The sequence below is a fragment of the Daucus carota genome, chromosome 1 (genome assembly GCF_001625215.2).
Source record: "Daucus carota subsp. sativus chromosome 1, DH1 v3.0, whole genome shotgun sequence".
Lineage (NCBI taxonomy): Eukaryota > Viridiplantae > Streptophyta > Magnoliopsida > Apiales > Apiaceae > Daucus > Daucus carota.
Window position 1 is genome coordinate 49,585,605 of NC_030381.2, and position 17,301 is coordinate 49,602,905.

The window sequence follows — 17,301 nt, forward strand, 5'->3', positions numbered from 1 at the left end:
ATTATTCCAAATTAAATCTAATTTCGATAGGCAGTCTATTCCTACCGAGGTGATGAACTGTATGATGCATGATTTGGTTGATTAATATTTTTCTTTATTTCCGTCAAAAAAAAAAATCTAATTCGTAGCAGCGCTCTAGAATTAGAGTTAATTTAGAGTTTATTTTTATAAACACCAACTCGTGTTTTAATATTTATACGCATTTTGAAACTTATACAAAATATAATTTCATTATATTTTCAAAATTTTTATAAATAAAGTTTAAACATCAAATTTTTATTCGACGAAAAATTTTAAAAATATATATTATGAACCTATACTTTAAAAAGGGAGTATGAAGATCGTATTTTCAGAATAGACTATTTAAGATACTTCAATTTATATTTAATCAATGATAATTTCTCTTCTTTTGCAATCAGTTTCACTAAATATATAATATAATAATAATAATAATTTTATTAATATTTTTAGTTAATATAAATTAATAACTAAATTTTTACAAAATTTGAATATATTAATTTCAGCACTCAACCGATATTAGATATGATACTTAGAAACCCTCAACTCGATTTCTCATCGTACTACTCTTCGAACTATAACCCCTGGTAGAATAAACGGGAGCTGAAATTATGTATTGCCGTATAGGTAATTAAGAATCATCAGTAACCAAATAAAATCTTAAAACGGAAATTTAGCAATTGCATGTGAGACGGCCCTCTGTTGGCTCGACTCTCTGTGAAGCTGTAATCTATTGCATTGTTTCTGAGTTTCAGTAGCTTGCATTCGCGTTAAAACTTGTAACTTGACATCTTCTATTCTCTGGTCAACTATATGTTACTCACTCCGTCCCCTCAATTGTTTACATCGGAGCGGGATATGGAGACCAAGATAATGTATGAAAAATGAGTAACGTTAGATGAAAAGTGAGTAAAGTGGTGGGACTATTGTAACACCCCCATCTTAAATTAAGACGAGAGGTTACCAACAAATCCAAAATCTGCAAACAGAGTACTAATATGTTCCAAACTTGAGTAAATAGAATCACTAACCATAAATTCTTAATAACACTAAAAGTCCATAATTCTAAATCACTGTAACCGAGGGTAGCTCTCCATCACACATTCTCGGATCCCCCTAAGAACCTGCCAGAAGAAGAATACGGCATGAGCCAAACGCCCAGTACGGATTGGAATTATTTAGAAAACAAGAAACATTTAAAATATTTTGACGATAATATAAAACAGTTATTTTAAAATAATAGGCTGAGACAACGAGTGGTTAGGATATTTCATACCGAGATCAGAACATATACAAATACACACATCATAGGGTACCTAATGTGTGCAACAAACCGGTTAACGTGTACGGCATATACAACGTCACCGTGAAATCACAAATCATATCAAAACTGAACTGGATGCATCCACGTATCCTGAACAAATAATCAAAATGGCCAAAGCTCCTCCCAAGAGCTAACAGAAGGATACGCCGTGACCAATCACACTGCCACGGAAGTGTCATGTCAATGGTGCCGCAAAGACATGGCTGTAGTACCCCTACAGCTGGGTAACTCGGTATACCCTATATCTCTAAGGGTTCACATAAATAAAATAGTTTTCACAATTTAAAAATCATACGATACAGATATTTCAAATAAACTGAACAAATCACAATTTTGTAAACTCTTTGTAAATCGGAGAACGAATATTTGAATATCTCAAAACAGATTTTAAAATAATTTTTAGAAGTCATGAAAGGAGTCCAAAACAGTTTAGCACGAATAGCGATGAATAAAAAGGACAAAATCCGTACGAATCAAAAATAGTTTATATCCAAGAGGAATAGCTGAATTAAGTTGGAACGGAAGTAAAACAGATTCTTTTATAATTTGGAAGAACTGAAAAAAACGATTTGGAAACAGATTGTGAGATAATTTTCAGAAATCAAACCAGTTAAATATTTGCGGAAGGAACAGAGTAAAGATGAAACGAATATAACAAGTTGTAACATGAATATTGCTGAATTAAACAGGGTCGAATCCGTACAAACACACCAAACAGAAAGGATCAAAACAGAGTAATCAAATTTACCTAACACTAATAGAAGTGGTGCTGAATAAAAGAGAACGAAATCCGTACCTCGAAAATAGCAAATTCAAACACTAGCGAACCTCACAAGGGACCATCCAAACTCCCGAACCCCGACATTATCTTAAACTCCAAATATCTCCATTGTTCCAATCTGCCCAGATCAATAATCTACTGTTTTGACCCTCTAAACGATGTTTTATGGAAAAACTCAAAACACGAAAGTCGTAGAGAACGAAAAGAACTTTCCGAAAAGGTAAGGCTCATCAAAAACGGAGTTATAACGAATCGGAAATTAAATAAAACGTCCGCTGATTCAGAACTCAAAGAAGAAACAGGATCTGATTAAGTTTTGTGATTTTGAGAACAGTTCGAAACATAATCTCAGAAAACATTGCGAACGAAAGTTGTAGGAGATTAAAAGAGCTTTCCGAAACATCAAGAATCGTCGAAATCCGATAAGAATTGAATTTACTACGAATTTTACAAGACAGCTGATTTATGAGAATAAAGCCCTGCGAATTTTTGTAATAAAACGAAGAGAAGGTTGGGTGGCTCTCAAAAGTTTATATAAAAGAATGAGGGAGCACAATCATTATATAGAGTCTTGAAACCCTAATCGTAAAACTATCCATTATCCGAATACAAGTCTGATCCATATTCTAACTCTATCATCCTAGTTCAATTTTAAATCCTATTCATAATCCAATTTTAATCCTTTTTTTTAATTAATACTAATCTATTAATATTATTCTAAAAATTACGGGATATTAAATACTACCCTCCTTAAAAAGAATTTGGTCCCAAAATTCCCTCAAATCTACTCTCCAAACCCATTTAAATCAAGACATATAACTAATTAATTAAAACTACGTATATTATATATATACCCCCTTAAAAAAGGATTCCGTCCCCGGAATCTAACGAAACTAAACAACGTACCTAAATCGAATAAGTGCGGACATCTCAATGAATTGAATCTCTCATTTCCAAGTAGACTCTTATTCCGGATAATCCTTCCATAAAACTCTGATAAACGAAACAAGAAATAAAATAAATTTGAACAAGATACCCATCCTAATGTGGGTCTACCCACTCTCACAGGTCAACCTAAATAGGTTTTCTACAGGAAAGAACCTAAGCTCTGACGCCAACTTTGTAACACCCCCATCTTAAATTAAGACGAGAGGTTACCAACAAATCCAAAATCTGCAAACAGAGTACTAATATGTTCCAAACTTGAGTAAATAGAATCACTAACCATAAATTCTTAATAACACTAAAAGTCCATAATTCTAAATCACTGTAACCGAGGGTAGCTCTCCATCACACATTCTCGGATCCCCCTAAGAACCTGCCAGAAGAAGAATACGGCATGAGCCAAACGCCCAGTACGGATTGGAATTATTTAGAAAACAAGAAACATTTAAAATATTTTGACGATAATATAAAACAGTTATTTTAAAATAATAGGCTGAGACAACGAGTGGTTAGGATATTTCATACCGAGATCAGAACATATACAAATACACACATCATAGGGTACCTAATGTGTGCAACAAACCGGTTAACGTGTACGGCATATACAACGTCACCGTGAAATCACAAATCATATCAAAACTGAACTGGATGCATCCACGTATCCTGAACAAATAATCAAAATGGCCAAAGCTCCTCCCAAGAGCTAACAGAAGGATACGCCGTGACCAATCACACTGCCACGGAAGTGTCATGTCAATGGTGCCGCAAAGACATGGCTGTAGTACCCCTACAGCTGGGTAACTCGGTATACCCTATATCTCTAAGGGTTCACATAAATAAAATAGTTTTCACAATTTAAAAATCATACGATACAGATATTTCAAATAAACTGAACAAATCACAATTTTGTAAACTCTTTGTAAATCGGAGAACGAATATTTGAATATCTCAAAACAGATTTTAAAATAATTTTTAGAAGTCATGAAAGGAGTCCAAAACAGTTTAGCACGAATAGCGATGAATAAAAAGGACAAAATCCGTACGAATCAAAAATAGTTTATATCCAAGAGGAATAGCTGAATTAAGTTGGAACGGAAGTAAAACAGATTCTTTTATAATTTGGAAGAACTGAAAAAAACGATTTGGAAACAGATTGTGAGATAATTTTCAGAAATCAAACCAGTTAAATATTTGCGGAAGGAACAGAGTAAAGATGAAACGAATATAACAAGTTGTAACATGAATATTGCTGAATTAAACAGGGTCGAATCCGTACAAACACACCAAACAGAAAGGATCAAAACAGAGTAATCAAATTTACCTAACACTAATAGAAGTGGTGCTGAATAAAAGAGAACGAAATCCGTACCTCGAAAATAGCAAATTCAAACACTAGCGAACCTCACAAGGGACCATCCAAACTCCCGAACCCCGACATTATCTTAAACTCCAAATATCTCCATTGTTCCAATCTGCCCAGATCAATAATCTACTGTTTTGACCCTCTAAACGATGTTTTATGGAAAAACTCAAAACACGAAAGTCGTAGAGAACGAAAAGAACTTTCCGAAAAGGTAAGGCTCATCAAAAACGGAGTTATAACGAATCGGAAATTAAATAAAACGTCCGCTGATTCAGAACTCAAAGAAGAAACAGGATCTGATTAAGTTTTGTGATTTTGAGAACAGTTCGAAACATAATCTCAGAAAACATTGCGAACGAAAGTTGTAGGAGATTAAAAGAGCTTTCCGAAACATCAAGAATCGTCGAAATCCGATAAGAATTGAATTTACTACGAATTTTACAAGACAGCTGATTTATGAGAATAAAGCCCTGCGAATTTTTGTAATAAAAACGAAGAGAAGGTTGGGTGGCTCTCAAAAGTTTATATAAAAGAATGAGGGAGCACAATCATTATATAGAGTCTTGAAACCCTAATCGTAAAACTATCCATTATCCGAATACAAGTCTGATCCATATTCTAACTCTATCATCCTAGTTCAATTTTAAATCCTATTCATAATCCAATTTTAATCCTTTTTTTTAATTAATACTAATCTATTAATATTATTCTAAAAATTACGGGATATTAAATACTACCCTCCTTAAAAAGAATTTGGTCCCAAAATTCCCTCAAATCTACTCTCCAAACCCATTTAAATCAAGACATATAACTAATTAATTAAAACTACGTATATTATATAATATTTCATACCGAGATCATATCAGAACATATACAGATACACACATCATAGGGTACCTAATGTGTGCAACAAACCGGATAACGTGTACGGCATATACAACGTCACCGTGAAATCACAAATCATATCAACTGAACTGGGTGCACCCACGTATCCTGAACATATAATCAAAATGGCCAAAGCTCCTCCCAAGAGCTAACAGAAGGATACGCCGTGACCAATCACACTGCCACGGAAGTGTCATGTCAATGGTGCCGCAAAGACATGGCTGTAGTACCCCTACAGCTGGGTAACTCGGTATACCCTATATCTCTAAGGGTTCACATAAATAAAATAGTTTTCACAATTTAAAAATCATACGATACAGATATTTCAAATAAACTGAACAAATCACAATTTTGTAAACTCTTTGTAAATCGGAGAACGAATATTTGAATATCTCAAAACAGATTTTAAAATAATTTTTAGAAGTCATGAAAGGAGTCCAAAACAGTTTAGCACGAATAGCGATGAATAAAAAGGACAAAATCCGTACGAATCAAAAATAGTTTATATCCAAGAGGAATAGCTGAATTAAGTTGGAACGGAAGTAAAACAGATTCTTTTATAATTTGGAAGAACTGAAAAAAACGATTTGGAAACAGATTGTGAGATAATTTTCAGAAATCAAACCAGTTAAATATTTGCGGAAGGAACAGAGTAAAGATGAAACGAATATAACAAGTTGTAACATGAATATTGCTGAATTAAACAGGGTCGAATCCGTACAAACACACCAAACAGAAAGGATCAAAACAGAGTAATCAAATTTACCTAACACTAATAGAAGTGGTGCTGAATAAAAGAGAACGAAATCCGTACCTCGAAAATAGCAAATTCAAACACTAGCGAACCTCACAAGGGACCATCCAAACTCCCGAACCCCGACATTATCTTAAACTCCAAATATCTCCATTGTTCCAATCTGCCCAGATCAATAATCTACTGTTTTGACCCTCTAAACGATGTTTTATGGAAAAACTCAAAACACGAAAGTCGTAGAGAACGAAAAGAACTTTCCGAAAAGGTAAGGCTCATCAAAAACGGAGTTATAACGAATCGGAAATTAAATAAAACGTCCGCTGATTCAGAACTCAAAGAAGAAACAGGATCTGATTAAGTTTTGTGATTTTGAGAACAGTTCGAAACATAATCTCAGAAAACATTGCGAACGAAAGTTGTAGGAGATTAAAAGAGCTTTCCGAAACATCAAGAATCGTCGAAATCCGATAAGAATTGAATTTACTACGAATTTTACAAGACAGCTGATTTATGAGAATAAAGCCCTGCGAATTTTTGTAATAAAAACGAAGAGAAGGTTGGGTGGCTCTCAAAAGTTTATATAAAAGAATGAGGGAGCACAATCATTATATAGAGTCTTGAAACCCTAATCGTAAAACTATCCATTATCCGAATACAAGTCTGATCCATATTCTAACTCTATCATCCTAGTTCAATTTTAAATCCTATTCATAATCCAATTTTAATCCTTTTTTTTAATTAATACTAATCTATTAATATTATTCTAAAAATTACGGGATATTAAAACTATCAATATTTAATAATAGATTTGAGATAGTGGAGGAAAGTAGTGGGTGTAATGGAGTAATAGTTTTTATTATTAAATATGGGATAATGGATGTAATGAATTTAAAAAACTTACTATTTATAGTAACGTAAAGAAATGAGAGGCAAAATAGTAACTGTAAAGAAATGAGAAATGAGAGGGACAAAAGGAGTAGAATGTTTTATAGCCTGAAAGAAAAAATAGAAAAAAGAAAGGTAATGAGCAATACACGCATATATGACAGCATGTGACTTTATGATCAAGAAAAATTGATATATTAACGAACTTTTAAGACCTGCCAACTGGTACCAGCTGCTCCTCCGCAACAGATGTGAATTCCACTTAATTTTTGTTTAATCATAATTCATGACCGACATTATTCTCAAATTTATATTAATAATTCAAGATATGTACGACGTGCAATTATGTACGTAAAGAAAAGGTTTACGTGGGGTACGATAATACAAATAATAATTATGAGTAATTCTTGCCACAGAATTATATAAGAGTTATGATAATTATTTAAATTTACGATTAATGGATAGCAAATAATATAAATTTGTTGAGTTTATATTGATATATTTGTGGAGGTGAAGCAGCATATTAACAGGCGGCTTAAACAGAAAAATTATATAAATAACTAATAAAGAATATTTTTGGTATATTGTTAGTTGTAAAGAAAGCGGCAAAATTTATCGAAATGATATATTGAAATGTAATATTAATAGTATCGCGTTTGCGATACAAGTGTTTATATTGATCAAAACTGAAAGAATTTGCAATTCCTTGTCATACACATGGTCTCATCAGATTCAATTTTATTTTTTTTTTTGATTTTTTTTATATTTTCAGAAATATCACGTGAACAAATTTTAAAGATACAAATTAGTACGCCAACTATATTTGAATATATAAATATATAAAATTTCCTCAGCTAAATACACAATCAAAGAAGAGTTAATAAAAAACAAAAACAAGAAGAGGAAGATAGTAACATGCTTATTGGTCAGCCGGTCGAAACCTAACAAAAGCAAGAAGCAAAATCAAAAGTTGACAAATATGTTTCCAAATCCATGGACTGAAAATAGGGGCAATGAACATACAGATTCCAGTTCTTTCGTTTATTATTCAGGCGGCAGCACAAAGTTAAAACCTCAATTGTTTATCCTAGACTGCCGGTAAATCTGAGTGTATATATTTTCAGATGCATTCTAGAATTAATGATTTTTAGTTTGTTACCTTTCAGTTCTGCACCTGAAAGTTAACTAAATATTCACAAAGGTTTTATGATTCCCTAGTTATCTCAAAGTACATAAAATTATGGTTATCTCAAAGTATATAAAATTATGGAAAAAATAAATGTCAAATCCCCACTTATTAAAAATTATATTTTAATTAATTGTGACGGTCCCGAATTCTACAATCATAATCATATGATCCATACATATTAAATCTTTAAGATTGATAAATTCTTTAGTCATTTATTGGTTATGATGAATATGCTTTTTATTATAAAATTTAGTTTAATTGTTAATGGTAAAAACTACTCCATCTGTCACAGATTTTTATGTTAATTTTTGACACGCACTTTGATACTTTTATAAATATAATTTAATAATATTTTGTTAAAAAAATTTCTTCTAATATAATAATAGTTGGACGTTTAAATTTTTATTAATTCTTTTAAATTTTTTTTTTATGAAATTATACCTTGTAATAATCTCAAGAATAGTGAGCGGAAAATAGAGAGTATATTTTTAAAATATATATACATATATTATTGAAATTTTTATATAAGATTTATGAATTCATAAAAATGTATTTTCTCGAGAAAATAACATTTCACTGTGCGTGTAAAACATTAATTTTCTTTACATAATTACGTTGTTTTCAGCTAGTTTATATAATATAACTTTTTTTCAACAATAAATTTACAAATGGGTAGTAATAATTCATACTTAACATTATGATAATTTTTTATATTTTAGCAGTTATTATCAATACAATTATATTTTTTAATTTTATATTAAATATAAATATCTTCAACTAAAATAAATATTGTACTTGGAGTTATACAGGACTACAATAAATTAAATATTTATATTCAATCATACTATTACTATTAAGCATGATTTTCTTTTCTTATTTTTCATGTTATGTTTCTCATAATTTCAATAATATTAAAATTTAAAATAAAGTTAATATTATATAATATTTAATTACTATAGAAAATAAATTAACTAAAAAATTACATATAATCTATTTAAATTAATTTGATGACAATTCAATTAATTTCTATGTAAAATATACAAATTATTTTATTTAAACTATTGAATCAGTTAATTTGTATATTTAAACTATTGAATATTATTTAAATTAGTTAATTTCCATATATATGAACATATAATCATATATGAATTTTATTTAAACTATTGAATTAGTTAATTTGTATATTTTTTAATACTCTATTTTCTATGTAATTTTATTTAAACTATTGAATTGTCATCAAATAACATCAAATATCAAATATGCATGCATAGTTATAAAAATGGATCCTATTTTATCGCCAGCTGTTTTGTTTTGTGCATCAAAACAGAATATGCATCGGTTACACAAATAATTCATCTCGTCGCTTATAAAATTCGGAAAATAATAAATTAAGTGCACAACTACCTGATTGGCCACTACTGCAAATATTACTTTATGGATTTGTCTAGTGTGTGCCCATGGGCACATGCTAAGCACCAAAATCTATAATTTTGGTGGATTTTGATTGGTGTGGTTGGTGAATTGCAAGGGGTCCATCAAGCATGAGCCAATCAAAATCCACCAAACTTATAAATTTTGGTGCTTAGTAGGGGTGAACATAACCCGATCAAACCGCTCAAACCGAACCAAACCAACCTTATTTTAGGCCGATTAAACCGACCCAATCAAAACCGAAACTTGAATGGTTCGAATTTTAAAAAACCCGATTAAATTGGGTTGGGTTAGAGTTTGGCAAATTTTAACCCTAAACCAACCCGACCCAACCCGATAATAATTAAAAGCCAATTAAGTAAAATATTCAACTTGTACTTATATAATAGCATTGCAGTTTTGACAGAATTTAACTTGAATTGGTTTATAATAGCATGTGTATTCGTATTTGTGTGAGTTCACATTTTACACTCCTAGTCCTAGTGTGCCTCAAAATTTTATTTTGGTAACCATCAGTAAGTATATGACTAAAATTCTTAGTCTCTCATGCTTCAGTGTTCTAACTTGTATCTGAGCAAACTGCCTGGCCTTTTAATTTTTTTCATCTTCAATTCTTCATATAGTTTTATATCAGTGATCACTATCAGATGTTAGTCCCAGTTGTATATGGTGATGCATTCTTCGACTAACCAACTGCAGATACCTGAAAATTATTTTAGCAACTGAATAATAATAGACTACGGATCATATTTCAACCCAACCCAAACCAACCCGAACTATAAATTGTAGGGTTGGGTTAGCCATATATTTTTAGATGATTGGGTTAAATTTTTTATAAACCGATTAAATTGGGTTGGGTCATTTTTTACCTCCAACCCGACCGACCCAACCCGTGTTCACCCCTAGTGCTTAGTATGCCCATGGGCATACACTAGAAAAACCGTTACTTTATTTACTTGTACAAATACGGTAACTAACGCGTGTTTATAATAATCTGTGCCATTACACACAAACACATATTGTACATCGATTATTTTATTTGGGCAGTAAACTATAAACGGTATTAAGAACAAGGGGAGTTTCACGTTACTACAAATTACCCAAATAAAACGACTCCTCTGTAGAAACGTGCGTCATCTCAGATTTGTTTTATGGGCTTTTTGTTTTCTACTTCAATTTGATCTCCGGCTGTTTCGTTTGCTGTTCTGCAGGTAAATTCTGATACTCAGCTTTGATTTATCGAGTGGGCTGTGTGTTTATTTGTGTTTTGTTGCTGTGAAGTTGATTTTTTTTATTTTTTTTTAGTTTTTGTGGGTTTTTTTTGGGGTTTGCATTATTTTGGATTTTGGGTTGGTTGTTTTGGTGATTTTGTTGTTTTGATTGTGAATTTTGGTTTTTTGCAGTGATTGTGTAGTTGGTTTTGGAGGGAGTGAGATTTCAGCACTTGGGTCTGCATTGGGGAAGTGATTTGTGGAGTTTAGTGAGTGGAATTTGAGACTTGGGTGTTTGTTTGTGGTGGATTTTAGCATTGATCAGAGATATAATTTTGGTTTGGATGATAGGATTGGGGAGATGAGAGAAGGGTTTGAGGGATTGGAGGGAGAGCTATGACTTCAGGGTCACTAGGTCTCCGTACAGGAAGTTATGGATCATTGCAACAGCACTTTCAGAACGGGTTTCGAACGATTCCTACAGTTCCGCCAGTTGTTGTCCGGAAGGCTCCTAAGATATATAAAGAGAAAGAAAGAATGGTGACGTGGTTCTTTAAATTTGCCCCTCGAAAGAAAGTGGGAATGCTGCTCTTGTTTGCTGTTTCTGCGTTAGTGTTTGGATGGGTGTTGTATGTGGGAAAAGGTACGATTTTCGGTCCTTGCACTTGTTTGTATCATTACTCATGCTCTGTATGGAACCTGAAGTTACTAATGTAATTATGATCAAGCTTTGTGCAGTAGAGTATAAATAAATATGTTACATATAAATCTTTAGAAGCAGCTAGTTTATTGAATGTCAAGAGAAGGACAAAGGTTTTTTTTCCCATTTAAATTTTTAAGTGTATTTTCTTAGAGAAATCATGCATATTAGTTACTTTGTTCCTATTTTAGTTCATTCAACTCTTTTTATTGAAGAGGACTATTTAGTTCAAAAGTCTGCTGCACGAGAGCACTTTATGATGCTTAGGTCATGGTGTTTCTCTACATAGTAGTCACTGCAGAATTAGTATCATTGTATCTAGTGCCCATTCTTATCATGTCGTATGCTTTTTAGTTATCTTCTGTTAGCAACATTTGGTTTTGGGTGTTAATATATATTTCCTAGTGGGTAGTCTTGCCAAGCATTACTAATTGCATGTTCCTCATCGTCAATCTGCATCTATAAGAAGCTTTACATGACTATTATGAATATGATATCCTAGTTTCTTATTTGGATTGAACATGTTTGTGAATTCTGCTTTGTGGTTTTGTTTCCAGGTGGAGATACCCAGGAAGGTGTTCATATACCGAGTATGTCACTGAATGATACTTCAGATTTTATCCATTCTGGGTATTTTTCACCGAATGCAGATCAAATTAAGTTTAGGATTTTTAATTCTTCTATAGACCCACAAAGTAATGTAGCACAGGTTCCTCCACCTCCCAAGTATTTTACTGGGTACACCCTGCCTCCTGGAAATCCGTGTGAAAGTTTTACATTACCTCCACCACCAGCAGATAAGAAACGGACTGGACCACGGCGTAAGTTTAGCTTGCTTAAATCTAGATATTATATTATATTTATATTAATAACAGTATCTGCCTTTGTAGTTTCTGTGGTCTGACTTGCTCTAGATATGCAAATCATGGTTTGTGGCTTTGTACGTTTATTATAATTTCATTTAAAATATGTTTTTACAGCATGTCCAGTATGTTATCTTCCCGTTGAAGATGCTATTGCCCGGATGCCGACGGCCCCATCATTTTCTCCTGTAATTCAAAATATATCTTATATACATGAAGACTCACTAAGAAGAAGTGAGTTTGGAGGTTCAGAATTTGGTGGATATCCGTCACTGGAGCAGAGAAATGATTCTTATAATGTAAGAGAATCAATGAGTGTACATTGCGGGTATGACCTTTTCAGAGCAAACTTATCTACTTTAAAGTTGATGTTATAATAGACATACATATGGCATTTATTCACCCTGTTTACTGATAAATATAGCCAATTTCTTTTCTTTTGCTGATTAATGCTACTGACCTTCATTTGACTTGTCTTTACATCAATAGATTTGTTAGAGGAACTCAACCTGGACATCAGACAGGATTCGATATTGATGATTCTGACCTCCATGAGATGGAGAAGTGTAAAGGAGTGGTGGTTGCATCAGCTATATTTGGTATGGCAAATATATTATAGTTTCATTCTTGTTTGATGATTGCATTGCTAGGCTTTATAACTTCCATTATTCTATCAGGGGCATATGACTTGATTCAACAGCCGAGGAATATTAGTGAAACTGCGAAGGAAAATGTTTGTTTCTTTATGTTCTTAGATGAAGAAACAGATAAATTTTTAAGGAAAACTACTGTGTTGGACAGTGAAAATAAGCTGGGATTGTGGAGGATAGTTATTATCCGCAACCTTCCTTACAATGACCCTAGAAGAAATGGAAAGGTAATTTCAAGTAGTTTAATATATATATATATATATATCAATAATTTGACTATATTCATATGAAGATGGGTATTGTTATACACATAATGTCTTATTTGCTTCTGAATGAGGAACCTCTATCAGACAACCTTGCTTTCACATGAAGGATGTTAACTGATTGTCGGAATCTCGTTAATATATACATTTATCAAATTTGTATCTCATTATATAATCCTTTATGTGATTCATCTGTAGACCTGATCTGACCAATTGTACCCCCCCCCCCCCCCCCCCCCCCCCCAATATCTCATCATGTAATCCTATGAGCAAGTATCTTTAGACCTGAATTGAACAATTGTAGCCGCCGCCCCCCCCAGATTTCCTCGTCAGGTAGAATATACAAAGTGAAGTGAAAAGTTGGCTATTGTTATTCTCACACAAAGTATAACATGTATAGCCTCACACTAACGATATATTATGACAAGTAATAGAAACATGCTGTAGATTAGATATTCGGTCAGTTTTAGCCTTTTAGGCTAGCCTAATGAAGCAGCAGCATCTCCGGTCTCTATCTTTGAAAGGGATCATATTATACATCTAGCTCTTTCATTTTCATTTGTTTTGTGGTTGACATTTTTACTAGATTATATCTACATTATATGGTGTATGCTGGATATTGTACTAAATTGTCTTCTTTGTCATCGGGAATCCAACTTAAGATACTATGCATAGTGAAGGGAATAATATTATAAGACCAAGGTCAGCTGCCATGTAGTCGGCATGGAATTTTATGTACTAGATTCTGCTCCGCAATTGTGTGTCTGCATATCATACTAAATAAAGGCTGATTATATTTTGGGCAGATTCCTAAGCTTCTGCTGCACAGGCTTTTCCCCTATGCCCGCTACTCATTATGGCTTGATGGAAAACTTGAACTTGTTGTGGATCCCTATCAAATTCTGGAAAGGTAAAAATAATTATGTGTTGTTTCTTTTTCAAAATTTTGGCTCAATGGTTGAAGATTAAAAGTATTAGTCTTGTAATTTCTGTTTAATCCCTTGGACAAGAAGGTTTTTCAACCAATCTATTCTGTATTATTGCTTTCAATAATAACATCAGAATGTCCAGTAGGTGTGCTTGCACACTTTAAGCATAACTGGGTAGGAAAGGCACCCTTGCCCTCATTTTCACATACGCATTCCTCCACCAAAAATCGGAACCTCAACCTCTTGTTATCAAGAGAAGACGGGTATTAACTTGGCCTCAGGACTAGAAGTCATGTTTTTCCTTTATTTATAATTTTGTTTTTGCCGTTTTTATACATGCTTTCCCTGCAGAATCATGTTTCACCTGTTACGTATAACCTCTTGACTAGTAAAGTGTGACGCATCAATGGGGCACTTTCCATAGTTAAAACTTTTCTTAGCAATTTTAAATGATTCACGAAATATCATTACTACTGTATAAATTAATACCTTGTATTCTATATCAGTTGGACATATTATTATATTATATATCTACTTGGTTTGTTCATAAACTTTTTATCTAAAGGCCTACTATGTTAGAAATTCTTTTTCTCTGAACTGACATGTACAACATAATTGAAATTTCCTTATAATAATAGATCCTCTTTGGATAGATTGAAAATATTTTGTTTTTGGTAATAGGAAGTACATATATACAGACATGGTGGGAGTATACAATAAAAGTAACTTATTACTGTTTACATTAATCTAAGCCTACTTTGTTCTGTTGATAAAAATTAAAAGCATCCTCTTTTCAGTGTGTTTTCTTGATCTTACTAAAATTCATGTAAATATTAGTGGTTTATACCTAATGGGCTATTGAGGTTTTTGCATGTAAATATATATTCTACAGTTATATTATAGGAACCTTATTAAGGCACTCAGCCCTGCAGTGCAAACTCTAGGTGTGAACATTTGCAGACCCGACAGTAAGTAAATCATGTATTTGCACATTGGTAGGTGGCCTACTAGAATTTGAGTACGATGCCTAGTTTAAAAAAATAATATAAAATAAGGTTATGATTCTCTCACCTTTTAGAACTCTCTGTGTATATCTAACTAAAATTGGGTTCATTGACTTGTTTTTGTTTTATATGTTGTGATCTTCAACATTAAGGCGGATTCCATACTTTTCATGAAGTTTAAGTTTTACCATTGGCTGAGCATAAGTGTTCTTTGTTAATTCTAGGTTTCTGTGGAGAAAAAATTCAACTTTTGCAATATCTAGGCATTATAAGCGCTTTGATGTGTTTATTGAGGCTGAGGCTAACAAGGCTGCTGCTAAGTATGATAATGCCTCCATTGACTTCCAAACGGAATTTTATCGTAGGGAAGGTTTAACCCCATATTCAGAGGCAAAGCTTCCCATAACAAGTGGTAAAAGCATGATCTCTATTGTGTATTGTTGCATTACCTGATAATGAAAATTAATCTTCCAATTTCGGTGTGCAGATGTTCCGGAAGGATGCGTAATTATAAGGGAGCATATTCCTATTACCAACCTATTTACTTGTCTTTGGTTCAATGAAGTTGATCGATTTACATCTAGAGACCAGATAAGTTTTGCCACTGTAAGGAACAAAATTACGTCGAAGACAAATTGGACTGTTAATATGTTCATGGATTGTGAGAGACGCAACTTTGTAGTTCAGGTAAATATTCTACTAGTTACATCCAGCTTAACCCATGGATACTGATTTTCAATTTTTGGGTCTATAGAAGTGCTTACAAATAGGGTAGTTTGGAAACGTTTCATTATAGTTAAGTTGAAATATCTACTAGATATCATGCACACACAGGCATAGCCTCACATTTACAAACTGAGGCGCACTGCATTTTACCATTGTGAGGTCCCATAAAACACAAAGTGTTCAAAGAAAATTTTTAAGGCTGATTCTTATTAGAATTTTTAGTTATATGAATTGAAGCCTACAAATGATGGATATTGAGGTCATTATGTCACTTTTAGTGATGATAGTATTTTATGGCGTTTTTCCTCTTTTTTTTTTGAACCACTCGTAGTTCTCCCTGCTTTTATCTGAAATTGAACTGTCTTACAGCTAAGTTGGCCAAACATTTTGACTTCAATGTCATTTCTAACACACACGTGCACACATAATAGAAGATGCAAGTAAATATATCTTGACTACCGGATTATGTGCAGGCGTACCATCGTGATGTGCTTGAACACTTGTCTCCTCCCCCACCTCGTGTTACTTCTCGCCCTCCTCCCCCTTTGCCTCGAACACCAGACAAAATGTCATCCGGAAGTTCTAGAGGAAATGTGGTACCAAAAAACAAAGTCCCAGCAAAGCATCGTACAGACAGAAGATCTGGTTCAAAACGTCATCGCAAAGTTGCTGCTGGTAGTAGGAACATCAGTTGAGATCAAAATTTTGTCTAGCTCAAAAATATCATTCTTTCCTTCCCTGCTTTAATGATCCCGGGGTTAGGGGAGTGAGTTTCTTTCAGTCATACCTCATTTTTTCACCAATTTATATAGTTATCTCTTCCTCAAATTTTTGGTGTATATATAATATATAAAATACGGTTTAATTTTAGACTATGATAAATATTAGTATTGACATTACATAGGTCATCATGTTGTCAAGAAAAAACATATTCAATAATATTATTAAATTTCAAACTTTAAATTCTGGTTGGTGTTGGTTCGAGTAAAAGGTTGGCTACAGTATAGCAGGGAGATTGTGTCGTTCAAAGTCGCTGGTGTAAATAAGGAAATAATATACTGAACAAAAATTTAAGATACTTAGAACAAATGAACATTCTAAGGAATCGGGTTAAGTTGGTATGGGGTTGAGGTATCATTTCTGATATCATGTGTTTGGTTGAGCGCTGGATTGTATATGTTTGATTTAAAATATTTTTACATTATTAATTTTAATAATTTTAAAATATTAAGTTAATTATTAATTTAATATATTTTTAGTTCAATGAATTATATTTGTATAAATTTTTACATTAAATTGTTAAAATTGGAATGAAAATAGTGTCAACAAAGTTTATTCCTCATACCCCTCCCTCATACCCACCTCCCCCCTTGGGTATGA

General features: G+C 32.8%; 1 protein-coding gene across 1 annotated transcript; it reads left to right on the forward strand.

Annotated features, from left to right (window-relative positions):
* Positions 1-10,593: 10,593 nt before the first annotated feature.
* LOC108205338 (probable hexosyltransferase MUCI70) lies at positions 10,594-16,887 on the forward strand. The gene is made up of 10 exons (XM_017375263.2): positions 10,594-10,786; positions 10,979-11,429; positions 12,044-12,307; positions 12,467-12,677; positions 12,839-12,948; positions 13,027-13,226; positions 14,069-14,172; positions 15,420-15,607; positions 15,683-15,882; positions 16,395-16,887. The coding sequence occupies exons 2-10, from the start codon at positions 11,183-11,185 to the stop codon at positions 16,614-16,616; spliced, it is 1,746 nt and encodes a 581-aa protein (XP_017230752.1). The 5' UTR covers positions 10,594-10,786; positions 10,979-11,182; the 3' UTR covers positions 16,617-16,887.
* Positions 16,888-17,301: the final 414 nt, after the last annotated feature.

Bases quoted from the DNA above. Each gene is read 5' to 3' on its own strand.
- LOC108205338 (XM_017375263.2), top strand. From the start codon at position 11,183: ATGACTTCAGGGTCACTAGGTCTCCGTACAGGAAGTTATGGATCATTG. The intron at 13,227-14,068 runs GTAATTTCAAGT...TATTTTGGGCAG, and splicing joins ACCCTAGAAGAAATGGAAAG to ATTCCTAAGCTTCTGCTGCA. The intron at 15,883-16,394 runs GTAAATATTCTA...GATTATGTGCAG, and splicing joins GACGCAACTTTGTAGTTCAG to GCGTACCATCGTGATGTGCT.